Here is a 21,753-nt window from a genome sequence, read left to right as displayed (position 1 = left end):
ACATTCGGGCTAACAGCTGCTTCTCGCCAAGATTCCAACATAATGACCCATAAGCAGAAGTCACACGCAGTGATAAAAGCAGTGTTCATAAGGATCTGATCAGTCACCCGCAGCACTCCAGGCTATTTCACCGCCTGCCCCTGGCACAATGCATTCAAGCGGTAAAACATTTAGTATAAATGATTTACAGTACGTAAACGTAGCACAGGTTCCATTGATTCAGGTGGTGGGATCAGCCAGTCAAAACTGTTTTTTTTTTCTGCTGCTGCGAAAGACTAGCATCAGAGTAAGGGGATGAGGTCCACATTGGGTAATCTTCTACATTCCTTGACCTGACCCCTGACAAACTCCCACTTTTTATTTTCCACAACTTTTCTACATGCTCGGGTTTTGCAGTTATCCTAATATAGGACTCTACCTAAATCTACCTCAATAACCACATGGCCTGTTACTGTACTGTGGAAACTGACTTTAGCTGCATTGCATACAGTAGCTGTTCAATAGAGTAGCACAGTACTTATTCCCTTCCCTACCACTCTCATTAAACATGATTAGTAGCTGATCTACATACATGCCAACACACCACAGCTCAGCTTTTTTTCAATTTAATTCTTGTGCTGAGATTGTTGAGATGTTGAGATTCACTAATTATTTTCAGTATAAGAACATGAAGCCATTCTATCCAATTTGGTAGTTAATAGTTAAGCATAAGCACACTAATTTGTTAGCGTCCTTTGGTACTGCTGAATATATCTACAGTACTTGCAGTACTGTGTAACAGTGCATGTGCAGAGCATAAAGATGTGAACCTTTTCCCAGTTTTATCTTTAGTTTGTTTACTGTAATACAAGCATATATTATCCCTTTCTCATTTTCCCCATGCCTCACAGAATCTAAGGGTTTCGATAGTTACTGCTCTAATGCTAGTGAGTCTCAGAGGATGCCTTTCGTTACAGCTTGTATTCCCTGTCTGACGCCTGCCTTAACTCCCCTGACTATGTACAATGTAAAGGATCATGGCACTTGTCCTGACTGTACTATAGGTTTCAGACATTTCAGTGCATCAGGACGGGCCCTGGGGCTTGGTAATAGGATCTCCTCTGGGTCTCAACAGGTTTTTCCTACCACTAAGAATTGCACACTAATCCCAGTACCTTAGTTTGTAATACACTTGTCCCTACAGAGTCCCTACACAACAGTCTCAGGGGTTACAGTTGATTGTAACTTGCCCCAATGGTTTATGATAAAACTATAAATGGGGCTAAATTTGCCCATTATTCAGGACCAGCAATGCAGCCTGTCATCCTCCTGTTTTTCTTAGAAATGTTTCCTAAATGTTTGCTTTTCGTCTGTTGTAATATTGTTTATTGTTGTTCTTTTAGTGCCTAAGGCCCGGAAAAAAACTGTACTCTCGAGACTGTCTGTAGGGCAATAGTTAACCCTCCTGCTGTAGAGAATCCCCCTTCACAGTCCCATTGGGGTAAAAATGACTATAAGGAAACAGGAATAAGGAAGTTTTTCAGTTTTATTCACCGATGTCATCAAGGCAGCAGAACTGGCTTTCACCATTCAGGTGTCCCTTGAAGTGACTAACACCCAGTAAACTTCCTCAAAACCTAGACTTTAGTCCACAGTACATAGAGGGTACAATTTTTCTGTGGCTTTTATACTTTACTTACCTCAATTTCTGCTACAGATATATATCTTAAAGTAAAGGAACAAGTAATAGGTTTAATCCATGCTGAAAAAAAGAAGAAAGAGAACACAACGTTTCGGCCGTGGAGCCTTCTTCAGGTGAAGCCTTGAAGAAGGCTCCACGGCCGAAACGTTGTGTTCTCTTTCTTCTTTTTTTCAGCATGGATTAAACCTATTACTTGTTCCTTTGCAGCCTACGCATGCTGACGCAGCTACCCACCTGAACCTATATCTTAAAGTAGATAAGGGGATGAGGCCTGTATTAGGGAATCTTCCAACGTGATCTATGACCTACTGAAAACTTACAAATGCTTGTTTCTTCTACTGTCTGTCTTGGTACCATAGGCCTCCTTCATTCATCCTGTTGCATGTTGTAAACTTAAAGTTCAAGTTTATTTGTCATTCCAGCCATATAGAAGTATACAGTGAAATGAAATATTGTTCCTCCTCGTCCACAGTGCAAATACAGGCAGGACAGACAGGACACTGACATAGACATTGTAGACAGGATACACATAGTGCAAAGTGCAGCCACATTTATATCACATCAAGTTCAGTTTAACCCTCTGATTACTTTTTCCTGCACTACCCCAATATGAAATCTACTTTTTCAACAAGAATTTACATTTTAATATTTTGTTTCAAAATTAAACCAGAGCTGCTATTTGCTGTGTAGTGTGTACATGTAAAGTGAAACAGGTACATCTGCCACAGTCTCCATGATATCAGTGTGAGAGCATTCTTTTTTCACAGCCCTGCCAATATTCTCTTGAATTCATGTGCTGTTAATTGTGTTTGGAAAATCTGCAGTACATTTTGAGGTTGCTCCATTTTATTTACCACCGATTTATAATCATTCTACATCTATTTTTAAAAAAAATACTATATTTCATGCTGCAGAAGTCCATATTCACAATCAATCTCTGCTCCAGGAACCTAACCTACCACCCTGTGTCCAATAGCAATGCACAAACAGCATGCCTGAATGTCATATTTGTCATTCCTATAGAAAAAAAATGTTGGAAAAGGCTGGGCTACGAATTTTAACTCAACCATCAGGTAGCAGTGAAATACAATCTTTAAACTGAAAGGGGATCAGCAGTCTTTGTGAAGAGACAGTGCTTCTCAAAACTGAAGGAATGTTTTATTTCATTTTATTTCTCCTTAATCTTCATTTTGACGTGGAAAAACATTTGGTATCTGGACGAATAACAACAGGTATAGTACGGCATTTTTATAGTTTTAGTAGGTTCATAGTTCAAATAGTATGAAATACTGTAGTTTATTATGGATAAATGTTCTAAATTGTTGAGTAAATGTATATTTATAACAGACTACCAAATGTAAATGCATGCACATATCTCAGTAATAACAAGTAAAAGTTAATGTTGAATCAATACTGTTTGACACATTTATTCTGAACTCTACCATAGAATATTTACAAAAGAATGACTGCAGGACAAAGAATAGAAAAATATAGCTTTTAGTAGATTTGCATTCAGAACTAAATATACTCACATTAACAATGTTTAAGTGAATCAGCTGAACATGTGTACATGATGTATATTATTAAAATTGTAAGGTCAGTAAAAACATTCTAACTCAAACTGAATTAATTGAACTTCAAAGGTAAGTATTTCTGAAAATTACACTGGATGTACTGTATCTTCAATAAAAGTTGCAATTGAAGATTTTTTTCCCATAAATGTAAAATTTGTGTGGAATACAGAGTGACTCAGGCCGTTGAAGGCAATGACTCTAAATACAGGTTGAACTCTGTAGCTGAGGCACCACTTTTTAATATCGAATTAGGACCCAAATTGACCAAGTGGCAACACAGAACTGGCTGACCACCGGTAGTATAGAGGAGCTAGTTTCAGTACGGTGACGTCATCGCCCTCCCTGCATGTAGCAGGGACCTCAGCCGCCCAGGTTGGGGGAGGTCTCCTTTAGCTCACTCGGCTGGTTCAATGTGGCGTTACGCCGGAGACCCAGGTTCGTGCCCAGGTGTTGCGGACCGAACCGGTGGGGTGGAGCGGCGAGGGCACAAGTCCACGCAGAACCATGACAGTCACACTAGGGATCAGGCTGAATTTAGTCGGACTGGGCTTTCATGGACCTCAGCAAAACAGCAGCTCCTGTGTCATTAGGGCCACGTACAGGTTTGTTGTGACGTTGGGTTTTAATATGTTTACTGCATTGTGTTTACATTGCTCTCTAACCAGCCAAGGAAGGATTTTTGTCTGAAACATTCCAAATTTTTCAGATCATTTAAAGCTTGTCTGCATCATAAATAGCTTTTTTACCCCTTTTCAGTTACAGTATAAATATAGTACTGTATATATATTGTAGTGGGTCCTTGTATTGTAATACAGACCTGTATTGTAGTTACTCAGTTTTGGCCCAGCCCACCTTGATATTCATTAAGGGCATTAAGTTAAGGCCTGAGTCCGCGTGGGGCCGATCACTGGTGTGTTGGAGATAAAAGCAATGGGAGCCTGGAGGCCTGGTCGGGGGCCAACAGTGCTGGCAGAGGGACAGAGCAGCTTTATCCTTAGTGGCGAGTGAGGATCACCAGAACAGCGAGATCAAGGCTGACCAAAGCTTCTTGAAGCAGGCAGGAGAGGGCTGGTGTTCAGGGCCTTTGGCCCTCCGTCTACAAGTTAAACCTCCCTGGAAAGGAGCGGCTGCCCAGCTATGGTGGTTTGGGGTCGTTCATAAGCCAGCTGGACAGGGCGGCGCAGGAGGGACTAACGCAACGGGGGCTCAGGCGGGTGTTCCTTCTGTGACACTGTTGGCAGCCAAAGAGATTACTAGCAGTGTATTATACAAGTGAGTTATTTAATTTAATTAGTTCCTGGTAATGGTTAACACTGTTGCGTTACATTACTGTGGTTAATAGTTTTATGTTTCTTCCCTGTGTTCAATACAAATTACTGCTTGTGAAAACTGGTAGTAGTAATGACCCCACAGACACGTTTTCTAGAGTTGGTTATTTTGACTTCCTCTGTTCTTCGATGTTAGACAATAGAACTGGTGCTCCCATCTTCCACAGTCTTACTGGCTTATTTGTTTCACTGGATATGTCTAAGAAGTCAAGAGGTTTGCCAGTCAAACATAATACTTCAGCAACACAGCAGGTTCAGTTTTTTTTTAAGCAAAGAAATTCCACCCCTCTTCCTTTGGATGAGCTCTATGGATAAGCTTTGACTGTGGGAAAGCCTTGGAATAACCATCTCACACTGTAACCATGATTCAGACTGGGACAAAACCTCTGGAGATTGTTGATTTGGAATGATCACAACCAGTGAGCGTTACCAATGTGTTTAGGACAGCTCAGAGACCTGATTCAATTGAAGATAAGATCACTTTATTGGCCATATACAATTTCTTGTATTAGAAATTTGTATTTTTGCATATCCCAACTTGTTCTCCATAAGACACACAGACAAGGAGAGAAGCTTGGGGTCAGAGCACAGTGTCAGCCATTTATACGGTGCCCCTGGAGCAGTTGGGGTTAAGGGCCTTGCTCAGGGGCCCAACAGAGTAGGATTTCTCTGCCGGCCACGGGATACAAACCGGCAACCTTCCTTAGATCCTTAGCCACAGTGTCACCACACCGCCCCAAAAGGAGCACATGCAACAGTGCAAAAGGGAGTGTGTTGTTCAAACAGAATGAAGCACTCCATTAGTGCAGACCCTGATTCAGCTGATACTGTTGTTGCTGAAATCATGTAATAGCTTGTAAACGTCACCTGACTTTGCTGCTTTGCATAATTTTTATTTCCTTCCTTGTTCCTGTGTTTCCTCATTCCCCACATACCAAACATTGAGAAGCCAAAGGGTTTTTTTTAAAAAAAAAACAGTCATTGCTGTCCTGCCAATCAATGCATTAAGGAACTGTGAACGCAGTGATTTATAATAAGTTTGTGAAAATGAAAAATATGGAAAATGAATGTTTATTGCACTTAATTAGTGATTACTCCTGTTTCAGGTGACTCTTGTACTGTTTGCAACTACATCTTTTGTTCTAGAATGTTTCATCTGCTTTACAAGTTACTCATATAATTGTTACAAACCCATGTTTTTTTTTTCTAGGGCGTTGTGCTGGCCATTTCTGTTGTCCAGGCAGGAACATTTCATGCTATGTTGAAGACTGCTATTGTGACCAAGCATGCACTATACCTTTAGACTGTTGTGAGGATTATTTTGCTGTATGTGAACAAGGTAATTCCATTTGATAGAATTTTAGAAACATATAGAACTTGCTTGTTCAACTTTCAATTAGAAAATGTAACAAAACAAATGTGATGAAGAAAACATGCAAGACACCTGTGATTTACAATGCGTAGATTTTGGAACAATGAGATAATTCCCATACAGTATATCTACTAGTTGGAAAATGGAAACACGGGCACATTTTGATATAATTGCCGTTATCTATAGTGTGAATTAAGATAATAGTTGAATGCTGATGATGTGTTGTTGTTATGTTTATTGCCCTAAGGTCAGAATCACTATTGTACATACAGTGGCTTACAAAAGTATTCAGGCCCTTCCTATGATGTCTTATTTTGTGAAGTAACAAAATTATGCATATACATTTTTTAAACTTCATATTTTCTTCACAACCTAAATGCTTAAACTGAAGACTTCTACTGATAAAATATGCTGTGGTAAAAGTCAGCAAAGACTAACTAGAAAAACCTGAAATCTGTAGAACTCAGATATGAGTTCTCAGTACTCAGTGGAAGCACCTTTGTTAGCAATTACATCCACAAATCTTTTTGTGCAATAATAATGATGATGATGATGATGATGATGATTATTATTATTATTATAGCACCCCTGTTAGCAATTACAGCCACAAATCTTTTTCTGCAAGTCTTAACCAACTGAAAAATGATATAAAAAGTTAAGAAGGCTCAACATGTTGTGTTTCTTCTTTCTATCTTTCAGTGTGGAATAAACTATAACAGTTTTGTGAGTGGTATATTTTGCTGGGTTTGTGTGGTTTGTGTCACACATAATGCAGTATTTTGCATTTACTTCCAATTTCGTCTTGTCTGACCAACACAACACTTTACCACATGTTTGCAGCATGACTTACTGTCACGGATGGGCATACCGTGGAATGACAAGGAGACCAGTAGAGGCCTTATGCGTAGCGGCAAAAGGGGCAACACGGAGGTTAGCCCAGGCTCAGGGAGTCGGACGATCTTGGCGTAGAAACCTATGCCCTCAGGCCACGGACAGGAGTGACCTGGTGCTAGGCGGGTCTCACGACATCCGTACCCTCAATGCTGAGTAAGGAGCAGCGCAGACACAGGAAGTAAATATGCTACATAACAAGACACACCGGAAAGACATAAATAATCACAGGGAACTAGGAACAGGACAGAAGTAGAGTGCCCTCTAGGTGTACAGGCCATGACACTTATACCGTGCGATTTGTTGCAAACTCTATGCAGGACTTTGTGTTGAACAGTTTTCCACTGTGCCATAAAGACCAGCTTTGTGGAGTGACTGGGAAATATTGACTGACACCCACTTTCTCCAGTCTCAGACTTTGAATTCTGTAGCTCTTTCAGAGACTGCATTGGTTTCAGAGTTGTGTCCCTAACCAGTTTCTTCTTTGCCTGGCAGCTGAGTTTGGAAAGACAGCCTGGTCTATGTTCCCTTCCCCTTCTTAATAATTGACTTTGTCATATATTGAGTGTGTATGAAAATATTTATACCTTTCCTGTGCTTTTTTGTGCTTTCATATAGCTTTATCATTGGATTGTTTAGAAAGCATGGTTATCTTTGCTTGACATTCACTACCTGACTGAGGAAACTCATAGAGACAGCCCCATTTATTCTAATATCATATTTATCACTATTATTGCACACAGAGAGAGGAAGCTCAAGTACTGTGATTTTGTGTGACTCATTAATGGAACTTTATGCACCTAAATTTAGTTTTGATCATTGATGATGTGAAACACTGTTACCCTTGTAGCAGCATTTATTTGGATTGAATTCTTAAACAATTTGATTGCATGGTGAATTTACTTGACGTAATCTTACTATTTGAAAATGTATTCATGTTTCCATTAATATTCATATTCATATTCATATTTCTAATAATCATGTTTTTTTTTCTCAAAGCAACCTCAGCTACGACAGCAGGATCTCTTCCCAGAACCCAAACTACTATATTTTCTACCACCACAACACCTGTATCAACTCCTTCAACTACAACAACACCAGAATGTATAACAGCTCCTCAATCTTTACCTACCACCACAACAACTATATCTCCCCCCACAACCTCATGTCCCTCAACAATCACAGCGACACCTCCCTCCACAAGCACATCTCCCCCCGACACAAGAACTACTCCTCCTTCAACAATTTCAAACCCCCTCACAACCACAGATACACCTCCCCCTGCAAGCTCATCTCCCCCCACACCCACAATTACACCTCCTTCAAGAATTACACCTCCTCTGACTAACTCATCTCCCCTCACAACAACATCTAACCCCACAACCAAAACTATACCTCCCCTTACAACCTCATCTTCCCCCACAACCACAGCTATAACACCCTCCATACCTACACCTCCTCTCACAACCTCATCTTCCCCCACAAGCCCATCTCTCTCCACAACGTCTTCTCCCCTCAACACCACAAATACTCCTCTCTCACCAATGTCATCCTCCCACAACACCACAACTACACCTCTCTCCACAATGTCATCTCACCCCATTACCACAACTACACCTCTTTCCACAACCTCATCTCTCCCCAACACCACAACTACACCACTCTCCACAACCTCATCTCTCCCCAACACCACAACTACACCTCTCTCCACAACCTCATCTCTCCCCACCACAACTACACCTCTCTCCACAACCTCATCTCTCCCCACCACAACTACACCTCTCTCCACAACCTCATCTCTCCCCACCACAACTACACCTCTGTTCACAACCTCATCTCTCCCCACCACAACTACATCTCTCTCCACAACCTCATCTCTCCCCACCACAACTACACCTCTCTCCACAACCTCATCTCTCCCCACCACAACTACACCTCTCTCCACAACCTCATCTCTCCCCACCACAACTACACCTCTCTCCACAACCTCAGCTCCCCCCAGCACCACAACTACACCTCTCTTCACAACCTCAGCTCCCCCCAGCACCACAACTACACCTCTCTTCACAACCTCATCTCTCCCCACCACAACTACACCTCTTTCCACAACCTCATCTCTCCCCAACACCACAACTACACCTCTCTCCACAACCTCATCTCTCCTCAGCACCACAACTACACCTCTTTCCACAACCTCATCTCTCCCCAACACCACAACTACACCTCTGTCCACAACCTCATCTCCCCCCAACACCACAACTACACCTCTCTCCACAACCTCATCTCTCCCCAACACCACAACTACACCTCTCTCCACAACCTCATCTCTCCCCACCACAACTACATCTCTCTCCACAACCTCATCTCTCCCCACCACAACTACATCTCTCTCCACTACCTCATCTCTCCCCACCACAACTACACCTCTTTCCACAACCTCATCTCCCCCAACACCACAACTACACCTCTCTCCACAACCTCATCTCTCCCCAACACCACAACTACACCTCTTTCCACAACCTCATCTCTCCCCACCACAACTACACCTCTTTCCACAACCTCATCTCTCCCCAACACCACAACTACACCTCTTTCCACAACCTCATCTCTCCCCACCACAACTACACCTCTTTCCACAACCTCATCTCTCCCCACCACAACTACACCTCTCTCCACAACCTCAGCTCCCCCCACCACAACTACACCTCTTTCCACAACCTCATCTCTCCCCACCACAACTACACCTCTTTCCACAACCTCATCTCTCCCCAACACCACAACTACACCTCTTTCCACAACCTCATCTCTCCCCACCACAACTACACTTTCCACAACCTCATCTCTCCCCACCACAACTACACCTCTCTCCACAACCTCAGCTCCCCCCACCACAACTACACCTCTTTCCACAACCTCATCTCTCCCCAACACCACAACTACACCTCTTTCCACAACCTCATCTCTCCCCAACACCACAACTACACCTCTTTCCACAACCTCATCTCTCCCCACCACAACTACACCTCTTTCCACAACCTCATCTCTCCCCACCACAACTACACCTCTCTCCACAACCTCAGCTCCCCCCACCACAACTACACCTCTCTCCACAACCTCAGCTCCCCCCACCACAACTACACCTCTTTCCACAACCTCATCTCTCCTCAACACCACATCTGCACCTCTTTCCACAACCTCTTTTCTCCCCAACACCACAACTGCACCTCTTTCCGCAACCTCATCTCTCCCCAACACCACAACTACACCCCTCTCCACAACCTCATCTCTCCCCAACACCACAACTACACCCCTCTCCACAACCTCATCTCTCCTCAACACCACATCTGCACCTCTTTCCACAACCTCATCTCTCCTCAACACCACATCTGCACCTCTTTCCACAACCTCATCTCTCCCCAACACCACAACTACACCCCTCTCCACAACCTCATCTCTCCTCAACACCACATCTGCACCTCTTTCCACAACCTTATCTCTCCCCAACACCACAACTGCATCTCTCTCCACAACCTCATCTCTCCCCAACACCACAACTACACCTCTCTCCACAACCCCATCTCTCCTCAGCACCACAACTGCAGCTCTTTCCACACCCTCATCTCTCCCCAACACCACACCTACACCCCTCTCCACAACCTCATCTCTCCTCAACACCACATCTGCACCTCTGTCCACAACCTCATCTCTCCTCAACACCACATCTGCACCTCTGTCCACAACCTCATCTCTCCTCAACACCACATCTGCACCTCTTTCCACAACCTCATCTCTCTCCAACACCACAACTACACCTCTCTTCACAACCTCATCTCTCCCCAACACCACAACTGCATCTCTCTCCACAACCTCTTCTCTCCCCAACACCACAACTACACCTCTTTCCACAACCTCATCTCTCCCCAACACCACAACTACACCTCTCTCCACAACCTCATCTCTCCCCAACACCACAACTACACCTCTCTCCACAACCTCATCTCTCCTCAACACCACATCTGCACCTCTTTCCACAACCTCATCTCTCCCCAACACCACAACTACACCTCTCTCCACAACCTCATCTCCCCCCAACACCACAACTACACCCCTCTCCACAACCTCATCTCTCCTCAACACCACATCTGCACCTCTTTCCGCAACCTCATCTCTCCCCAACACCACAACTACACCCCTCTCCACAACCTCATCTCTCCCCAACACCACAACTACACCTCTCTCCACAACCTCATCTCTCCTCAACACCACATCTGCACCTCTTTCCACAACCTCAACTCTCCTCAACACCACATCTGCACCTCTTTCCGCAACCTCATCTCTCCCCAACACCACAACTACACCTCTCTCCACAACCTCATCTCTCCCCAACACCACAACTACACCTCTCTCCACAACCTCATCTCTCCTCAACACCACATCTGCACCTCTTTCCACAACCTCATCTCTCCTCAACACCACATCTGCACCTCTTTCCGCAACCTCATCTCTCCCCAACACCACAACTACACCCCTCTCCACAACCTCATCTCTCCCCAACACCACAACTACACCTCTCTCCACAACCTCATCTCTCCTCAACACCACATCTGCACCTCTTTCCACAACCTCATCTCTCCCCATCACAACTACACCTCTCTCCACAACCTCATCTCTCCTTAACACCACAACTACACCTCTCTCCACAACCTCATCTCTCCTCAACACCACATCTGCACCTCTTTCCACAACCTCATCTCTCCCCAACACCACAACTACACCTCTCTCCACAACCTCATCTCTCCTCAACACCACAACTGCACCTCTTTCCACAACCTCATCTCTCCCCAACACCACAACTGCACCTCTTTCCACAACCTCATCTCTCCCCAACACCACAACTGCACCTCTTTCCACAACCTCATCTCTCCCCAACACCATAACTACACCTCTCTCCACAACCTCATCTCTCCTCAACACCACAACTACACCCCTCTCCACAACCTCATCTCTCCTCAACACCACATCTGCACCTTTTTCCACAACCTCATCTCTCTCCAACACCACAACTACACCTCTCTTTACAACCTCATCTCCCCCCAACACCACAACTACACCTCTCTCCACAACCTCATCTCTCCTCAGCACCACAACTGCAGCTCTTTCCACACCCTCATCTTTCCCCAACACCACAACTACACCTCTCTCCACAACTTCATCTCTCCCCACCACAACTACACCTCTCTCCACAACCTCAGCTCCCCCCAGCACCACAACTACACCTCTCTTCACAACCTCATCTCTCCCCAACACCACAACTACACATCTTTCCACAACCTCATCTCCCTCCAACACCAAAATGACATTTCCTTCAACAGTTACACCTCCCCTGGCTAATTCATCCCCTCTCACAACTACATCTAACCCCACAACTGCAACTACATCTTCCCTTACATCTCCCTCCACAAACACATTTCCCCTCACTACTACATCTAATCCCACAGCCACAACTACATCTCCCCTCACAACCTCATCTGTCTCCACATTCCCATCTCCCCCCAGCACTACAACTGCACCTTTCTCCACAATCACATCTCCCTCCATAACAACAACTACGCCTCCCTCCAGAACTTCATCTTTCTCTACAACCACAACTACACTTCCTGCTACAACCCTATCTTCCCCCAAAACCACGGCTACACCTCCCCTCACAATCTTTTTTCCCCCCACAATCTCATCTCTCTCCACAACCTTATCTTCCTCCACAACCACAACCACAACTACACCTCCTTCAACAGTTATATCTCCCCTGAGTAACGTATCTCCCCTCACATCTACATCTAACCCCACAACCACAACTACACCTCCCCTCACAACCCCATCTCTCTCCACAACCTCATCTTCCCCCACAACCACAGCTACACCTTCTTCCACAACGATACATTCCCTTACAACCTCTTCATTTCTCATGACCTCAGCAACTGTGAACAACAATGAAACAACAGCATCTGCAAGAGGTATAGGAATAATTATGACTACTAGGTTTTATGATTTATATAGTGCAACAAGTAAATGTTTTCTGTATATTTTTTTCTTTCTTGAATATTAGATCTTGAAATTAAGAACTGTTTGGAAACATTGTTCCACTAATTTGACATCCAGATATAATCAGTGAATAAATATCCCAGGTCATCAGAATTCCTCAACACTCAACCCTCTACCAAGTTGATTTATTTTATAATATTTTTTACATTTAGTAAATTAGTTAACACCCCTGTTTCAGAAGATGCTCATACTAATGTTTGTAACTATATCTGTGTTCTGGCATGTTTCTTCTGCTTCGGACATTATTCATGTCATTACAAAAGTATGTTTTTTTCCAGGTCACTGTGATGGCTATAAGTGTTGTCCTGGCCAGAACAATTCATGTGTACAGTCCAAGTGCTGTCCAGCAAAACGCTGCTATTGCGATGAAGCATGCATTCATTTTTCAGACTGCTGCCAGGACTATGTTCCTACATGTAAACCAGGTAATTCAGTGTTAAAGAATTTTAGACATGTGATCAACTCATTTAACAAGAAAACATCAAATATTATATGAAGAAAATCTGTGAGTTGGGTTATTTAGATTGGGTTAGTTAACTGTATACTCCAATATCTATGTAAAATGGTAACAGATATCTATTCATTTAGCAATCAAGATCAAAGTAATGGAGGGTTAACACAATTATGAATTATATCACATGTCTAAATGTCTTGCTAAAAAAGAAAAGGCCATTTATAATAGTGTTTATGCAGGACATAAGAGATTTTATTGAATGGTTTTGTTTTTTTAACAGAAAAGAAGTAATGCATTCTAGGATCTCGTCCCAAAGTGACACTGAAGTACTGACCTATAGCCACTAGATGTCAGCCTCTGTGTTTAAAATGCTTGCTCAGTAAAGAAGAAACAATATACCTCATATGGTGCTGTGGGTATTGTGTAAGAGGAGTTCCCTTAGCACACTTGATTGAATTACTGATCAAATGATTAGAGCACACTTTGTAACATTTATTGAAGTTAAAAACCTAAAATAAGCACATCATTAAAAGCAAACTAGATTAGCTAAATTCAGACTGTAGCCTACTGCATTGCAACAACTGCACTGTCATATGACACCATAAACAATCCTGCCTATAAAGAACAAACCTTTTTATATTTATAATAATATTTTAATTTTAATAAGAATTGTTTTACTAGTAGTGTTGGTTTTAGATACTTGTTTTCTACATACAAATAAGAGAAACAGCTGTATTATCTAAAAGAAGCAACATTTCTAATATAATTATTAAATTCTATTGTAAAATAAAATATATTATTCATTATTACTACATCTAATAATGGATTAATCATCAAACATATTTGCTGCTTATTCCACAGAAAGAAGTAAAAGAAAGATGGCATAGATGCCTTAGTGCTTGCAGTTCTTTTTGGTTCAAATGTCTTGTAACACAATGCATTTTAAGAAATTACTCTCATATGAAGTTCTTTCTCAATGAGTAATTCTATGATTCGTTAATTCCTCCATAACAATTACTGTAGTACGAGGCAGAGTTGTCATAAAATACGCAGTCTGTTGTGACATACAAAAATGTAATTTGAGTCCTGCAGTATGGCTGAATATAATGTTTTATATTTTATTAACTACTTTATGAAACATGTATTTGGAATATAGTTTACTATAGCTTTTGAGAATTAAAATGTTAAAATAGAAATTTTATACTCAAAGATCCCTGGTCAAACATGTCCTGAAGAGTTTGAACTTCCTGCTGAAGAGAAAATTGTCCATGATCCAGTTTCTTGTGCTGCTTGCTGTGTCCTGGTAAGAGAGAGAAAGAGTTTTGCCTAGCATTGCTGAGTAGAGCTCTGCAAGGAAGTTAGCATATTGCTGAACTTCATCTTTTGAAGCAATCGTCTGCTTGGGTCTGGCAGCAAGTAAGACATGTTGTAGAAACGTGGTTCATCTTAGTTATAGATTTTTACAGAATATGCTCAGATATTTATAATGTCAATAAACAGAGACCATCTGTCTTTATTTTATTGCTCAAGCAAATATAACTTGGTTAAAAATAAATTGGTTCAAAAAACACAAGATTATTTCTGTTGCAGAAAGAATATCTTGGGCAGAATTCTGTTCTTTATTGACTCACTCTCTCAGCCTAGTGTTTTTGAAGTTAGTCCTGATTCGGGCTGCTTGCAGTCATGTGGTGGGAAAAGCCAGATTGCCAGCTAAGCTGGAGAGAGAAGGTACTGTCCACTCTGCAGGTCCTTTATTGGTTACTTGTCCTGCAGTCTATGGACAGTTATCTCTGACTCATTGTCTTGGGTAGAAGAGAGATAGCAGTCTGAAGGAAGCCAGGCTGCACCTTATATCATACAGTACCTTAGTGTTTCAGAATGAGAAAAATTTTACAACTTGTCTGTGTTAAAGACCTGGAAAATGGTTCTTTTCAGAAGAGCCCCCTTGGATTACTTTGATTTTAGACAGAGGCCCAAGCTGCTTGGTCAATGTAACAGAAAGATAATTAAAAATATTAATTCTTAGTGTATTAATATATCTTGCATGCTGCTACACAATCTTGTGTAGAAAGGAAGCAAGAGTCTAGATAGCACAGAGAGTGAGTTATAACATCTACCTGTGATGTAACAGCTGTAGACAGACATGTCATCTTTGAGAAAGCTAAGGAAAGAGGAAACAGCTGTCAGTGATGTCAGGGATGGTTGTGAAGAAGCATTCCTAGTGTCAAGTAACAGTTCTTTCCGGGCCCTATGCAGACGACACGATCCGTATAGTGAGGAAACACTGGGGAAAAAGTCATGCAGGAGAGGGTATGGAGACAGGGGGCGTGTCCAAGGGGTGCAGGTGTTCAGGGGAAGTGAGTCCGGGGTGAACAATCCATGTAGAAGTCCAAACGGGTGATCCAAGACAGAAGCAAAAGTCCATGGCCGGGCGATCCATCCGGGGGAAAAAGAACGGGAACCGAGGTCGGAACCGGCGGGGGGGATCAGGAACAGAGAGTTAAAATCATAACGGAGCCAGACGCAGCAGGACCCGGGCACTCACGAAACTGGATTCAATGAAGAGCCTCGAGTGACGTCTGCGTCTGGCTTTTAAGGTGGAACTGAAGAGGGGCTGAAATAAGGAACAGGTGTGGGTAATGGGACAGAACGAGGAAGCGCCCTTAAGAGGGGGAGTAGCGATCGTGACACCTAGACAAACAGGATCAGCAAGAAGAAGAGTGTGTGATGAGAAAAGGAGAGCAAATATGGTGGAGTAAATACTCCACTGGTTCAGGTACTTCATTGTTGAATGTTTAGTGAAACAAGGAGAAAGATTAAAAGAATACTCCATGCTCTGGTTAATTAGTGTAGATAAGAGTGTTTTGAGTCATGATTATTAGAGTTCCTGGAAGGGACAAAGATGGTTGAATACTCCATGCTTTGGATAATTTGTCTAAATAAGAGTGTGTTATGTCATCACTATAAAAGTTGCTGATGTGTTAAGAACAGACCAGGAAAGACCACCAGAAGCAAGACATCCCTTCAGTCTTGCCTGGATAATGACCAATGTAAGAGATCTAGATTCCCCGAAGGAGTCCAAATGAATGAGTGAGAAAAGACAGACTACTTACAACACCAAAAATAACATGATGCAGCTAGTGTGGGCTACAGGAAGTAAGATGACGAGTGGGTTGAGCCTAGCAGTGTCACAATAGCAATTTACTTATGCTGTCAAATGAAACCAGAACCCTGGTTTGCTGATTCAAAGTTACAGTATGTGTCTATGTACATTCAACAGGTACGCATGCCACAGTATTTACCATAACTTCTAGGGGAAAATATTCTCATTTTTTTCAAGCCTTGTAAACATTCATTTATATTCCTGTGGAGTTCTAATTGTCTCTGGAAAATCTGGGCATTTTTCATTTTTGCCACTCATTTGTAGTCCTTCTAATTATATTGCTAATGAAATACTAATATTAATGCCACAGGACTCCAGATGCTGTTAACAAAGCAAAACTGATCTGGCTCTGCATTTGATGCTGCTTCTCTTTGATGGAGATTTCAGTATTTCAAGTACAATCTCTCTAGTATACTGTAATATACTACAGATGGTAAATAATGTTTTGTTTTTCTAAAAAAAGACAAGTGCAGCACAAAGAATTCTGGAAAAGAAACAAAAATGTTAAGTCACAAAACAAAGAAAAGATTACATTTTGCATAACTGGAAAATGTTAATGCTGGCTTCTAAATTCTTAGAACAATATTTATAGTATGGATTCTACAATTCAGCAAAGGCACACATACTGTACTTTGTAAACATTCATCCATTACTTTTGTGAAAGTCCATGACAACCACAACTTCTATACCCTGAAATGCAACAAAAACAACAATAGCTTTAACTACAACCACAACACTAACCACAACTCAAGCAAAAACGCCACCCGCACCATCTACAATCACTCCTGTGAGAAGTACAACAGTGCCAACTACAACCAAAACAACTTTGTTTTAAAAAAAGTTAACCAATATCTCGACAAGTTCACTGATGTACAGGAGATTCATTTTGAAATGCATCTTCTGAAAAGTCAATGATGTGAACAATTCTCTTCCATCAACTTTCCCCTTTTTTCTTTCAGTACCTGGTCCCATTACCAATTTAACTGCAAGTAACATCACCACAAATTCACTGGTTCTGAGCTGGATGGCACCATCTGGAAATGTAGGGAGCTACAGAGTTGAAGTCAGTGGACCGACTGCTCAGTCTCTGACAGTGAGCACTTCATCAATTGAGATCACTGGGCTGAGCCCTGGAAGCAATTACTCCCTGCAAGTTGTTGCCGTAGCTGCAGACAATGTTACTGTTGGGGCTCCAGTGTCCATCACAACATTTACAGGTGAGTGCAGGAAGTTCAACGTGACGAATTTTAAATTCACATCCAAATCTAAGTCATTAACTCACTTTCAATAATGTCAGTTTCTGGAATTCTAAAATTTAATTGTCATGTAATTGTTGTTTGATAAAGATGAATAAGAAAACCATCTGAGGATAGTACCTATTATTTCATATCGATCTTTGCTCTTATCATTTATCTTTCTTCATATTAACTAAATTCATGTTAAATAATGCTTTCATTAAATATGTCAACACTTGTGAAATCTGACTGTCTTAGAAAATGCCTTACGATTCACGTTGCATTTTTTACAGCCAAGCAACGTTATCCATTTTTAAGTAGATATCTTGTGTAGCTTCAAAAAGTTCTCAAATCCTGCATCTGTCAATATATCTTTCTTCTCTCATTTAGTGCCTGGTCCCATCACCAATTTGACTGCAAGTAACATCACCACAAGTTCCCTGCTTCTGAGCTGGACAGCTCTATCTGGAAATGCAGGGAGCTACAGAGTTGAAGTCAGTGGACCGACTGCTCAGTCTCTGACAGTGAGCACTTCATCAGTTGAGATCTCTGGGCTAATCCCTGGAAGCAATTACTCCCTGCAAGTTGTTGCTGTAGCTGCAGACAATGTTACTGTTGGAGCTCCAGTGTCCATCAGAACATTTACAGGTGAGTTCAGGAAGTTTAAAGTGAAGAATGTTAAATCACATCCAAAGTTCAGTCATTCATTTTAAGTAATATTAGCCACCTGGATTCGGAGAAATCATTTTAATGTTGTTAATGTACTCCATACGTGTAGAAATGCATAAGAGAAGAGTTCGAGAAAAAGCCTTATTATCTGATTTAATTTTGCTGTTATATCTTGACTGATGTTAAATAATGCTTTAAGCTTAACTAAGCAGTTTATACTGTACACACAAACAACATAAGCATGTTGTTGCAGATAACTTTTGTTAAATTTAAATTTCCATCAGTCGTTGTCCTTCAATTTATCATCCTTATTTTCATTCAGTTCCTGGTCTCATCACCAATTTGACTGCACATAACATCACCACAAGTTCCCTGCTTCTGAGTTGGACAGCACCATCTGGAAATGTAGGGAGCTACAGAGTTGAAGTCAGTGGACCGACTGCTCAGACTCTGACTGTGAGCACCTCATCAGTTGAGATCACTGGGCTGAGCCCTGGAAGCAATTACTCCCTGCAAGTTGTTGCTATAGCTGCAGACAATGTTACTGTTGGGGCTCCAGTGTCCATCACAACATTTACAGGTGAGTGCAGGAAGTTCAACGTGACGAATTTTAAATTCACATCCAAATCTAAGTCATTAACTCACTTTCAATAATGTCAGTTTCTGGAATTCTAAAATTTAATTGTCATGTAATTGTTGTTTGATAAAGATGAATAAGAAAACCATCTGAGGATAGTACCTATTATTTCATATCGATCTTTGCTCTTATCATTTATCTTTCTTCATATTAACTAAATTCATGTTAAATAATGCTTTCATTAAATATGTCAACGCTTGTGAAATCTGACTGTCTTAGAAAATGCCTTACGATTCACGTTGCATTTTTTACAGCCAAGCAACGTTATCAATTTTTAAGTAGATATCTTGTGTAGCTTCAAAAAGTTCTCAAATCCTGCATCTGTCTATATATCTTTCTTCTCTCATTTAGTGCCTCGTCCCATCACCAATTTGACTGCAAGAAACATCACCACAAGTTCCCTGCTTCTGAGCTGGACAGCTCTATCTGGAAATGCAGGGAGCTACAGAGTTGAAGTCAGTGGACCGACTGCTCAGTCTCTGACAGTGAGCACTTCATCAGTTGAGATCTCTGGGCTAATCCCTGGAAGCAATTACTCCCTGCAAGTTGTTGCTGTAGCTGCAGACAATGTTACTGTTGGGGCTCCAGTGTCCATCAGAACATTTACAGGTGAGTTCAGGAAGTTTAAAGTGAAGAATGTTAAATCACATCCAAAGCTCAGTCATTCATTTTAAGTAATATTAGCCACCTGGATTCGGAGAAATCATTTTAATGTTGTTAATGTACTCCATACCTGTAGAAATGCATAAGAGAAGAGTTTGAGAAAAAGCCTTATTATCTGATTTAATTTTGCTGTTATAACTTGACTGATGTTAAATAATGCTTTAAGCTTAACTTAGCAGTTTATACTGTACACTCAAACAACATAAGCATGTTTTTGCAGATAACTTCTGTTAAATTTAAATTTCCATCAGTCGTTGTCCTTCAATTTATCATCCTTATTTTCAGCACAGAGAAAAAAACAACAATAGCTTTAACTACAACCACAACACCAACCACAACTCAAGCAAAAACGCCACCCGCACCATCTACAATCACTCCTGTGAGAAGTACAACAGTGCCAACTACAACCAAAACAACTTTGTTTTAAAAAAAGTTAACCAATATCTCGACAAGTTCACTGATGTACAGGAGATTCATTTTGAAATGCATCTTCTGAAAAGTCAATAATATGAACAATTCTCTTCCATCAACTTTCCCCTTTTTTCTTTCAGTACCTGGTCCCATTATCAATTTAACTGCAAGTAACATCACCACAAATTCACTGGTTCTGAGCTGGATGGCACCATCTGGAAATGTAGGGAGCTACAGAGTTGAAGTCAGTGGACCGACTGCTCAGTCTCTGACAGTGAGCACTTCATCAGTTGAGATCACTGGGCTGAGCCCTGGAAGCAATTACTCCCTGCAAGTTGTTGCTGTAGCTGCAGACAATGTTACTGTTGGGGCTCCAGTGTCCATCACAACATTTACAGGTGAGTGCAGGAATTTCAACGTGAGCAATTTTAAATTCACATCCAAATCTCAGTCATTAACTCACTTTCAATAGTGTCGGTTTCTGGAATTCTAAAATGTAATTGTCATGTAATTGTTCTTTGATAGAGATGAATAAGAAAACCATCTGAGGATAGTACCTATTATTTCATATCAATCTTTGCTCTTATCATTTATCTTTCTTCATATTAACTAAATTCATGTTAAATAATGCTTTCATTAAATATGTCAAGGCTTGTGAAATGTGATTGTCTTAGAAAATGCCTTACGGTTCACGTTGCATTTTTTACAGCCCAGCAACATTATCAATTTTTAAGTAGATATCTTGTGTAGCTTCAAAAAGTTCTCAAATCCTGCATCTGTCAATATATCTTTCTTCTCTCATTTAGTGCCTGGTCCCATCACCAATTTGACTGCAAGTAACATCACCACAACTTCCCTGCTTCTGAGCTGGACAGCTCTATCTGGAAATGTAGGGAGCTACAGAGTTGAAGTCAGTGGACCGACTGCTCAGTCTCTGACTGTGAACACATCATCAGTTGAGATCACTGGGCTGACCCCTGGAAGCAATTACTCCTTACAAGTTATTGTTGTATCTGCAAACAATGTTACTGTTGGGGCTCCAGTGTCCATCAGAACATTTACAGGTGAGTTCAGGAAGTTTAAAGTGAAGAATGTTAAATCACATCCAAAGGTCAGTCATTCATTTTAAGTAATATTAGCCACCTGGATTCGGAGAAATCATTTTAATGTTGTTAATGTACTCCATACCTGTAGAAATGCATAAGAGAAGAGTTTGAGAAAAAGCCTTATTATCTGATTTAATTTTGCTGTTATATCTTGACTGATGTTAAATAATGCTTTAAGCTTAACTTAGCAGTTTATACTGTACACTCAAACAACATAAGCATGTTTTTGCAGATAACTTCTGTTAAATTTAAATTTCCATCAGTCGTTGTCCTTCAATTTATCATGCTTATTTTCAGCACAGAGAAAAAAACAACAATAGCTTTAACTACAACCACAACACCAACCACAACTCAAGCAAAAACGCCACCCGCACCATCTACAATCACTCCTGTGAGAAGTACAACAGTGCCAACTATAACCAAAACAACTTTGTTTTAAAAAAAGTTAACCAATATCTCGACAAGTTCAC

The 21,753-nt window shown here is 41.3% G+C and overlaps 1 protein-coding gene across 1 annotated transcript in view; it reads left to right on the top strand.

Moving 5' to 3' along the window:
• Nucleotides 1-2,834: 2,834 nt before the first annotated feature.
• The window catches only part of LOC148836893 (tenascin-X-like), a 34,485-nt gene continuing 15,566 nt past the window's right edge, over nucleotides 2,835-21,753 (top strand). Inside the window, 11 exon segments of the mRNA XM_088914211.1 lie at nucleotides 2,835-2,913; nucleotides 5,794-5,922; nucleotides 7,846-9,293; nucleotides 9,296-12,857; nucleotides 13,224-13,370; nucleotides 17,522-17,779; nucleotides 18,188-18,445; nucleotides 18,789-19,046; nucleotides 19,455-19,712; nucleotides 20,318-20,575; nucleotides 20,984-21,241. Coding sequence (XP_088770337.1) covers nucleotides 2,835-2,913; nucleotides 5,794-5,922; nucleotides 7,846-9,293; nucleotides 9,296-12,857; nucleotides 13,224-13,370; nucleotides 17,522-17,779; nucleotides 18,188-18,445; nucleotides 18,789-19,046; nucleotides 19,455-19,712; nucleotides 20,318-20,575; nucleotides 20,984-21,241 — 6,913 coding nt within the window.

This window comes from Atractosteus spatula, chromosome 4, assembly GCF_055471065.1.
Source record: "Atractosteus spatula isolate fAtrSpa1 chromosome 4, fAtrSpa1.hap1, whole genome shotgun sequence".
Lineage (NCBI taxonomy): Eukaryota > Metazoa > Chordata > Actinopteri > Semionotiformes > Lepisosteidae > Atractosteus > Atractosteus spatula.
Note: the sequence above shows the minus strand (reverse complement) of the source record. Positions and strands in the feature narration are given on the sequence as shown.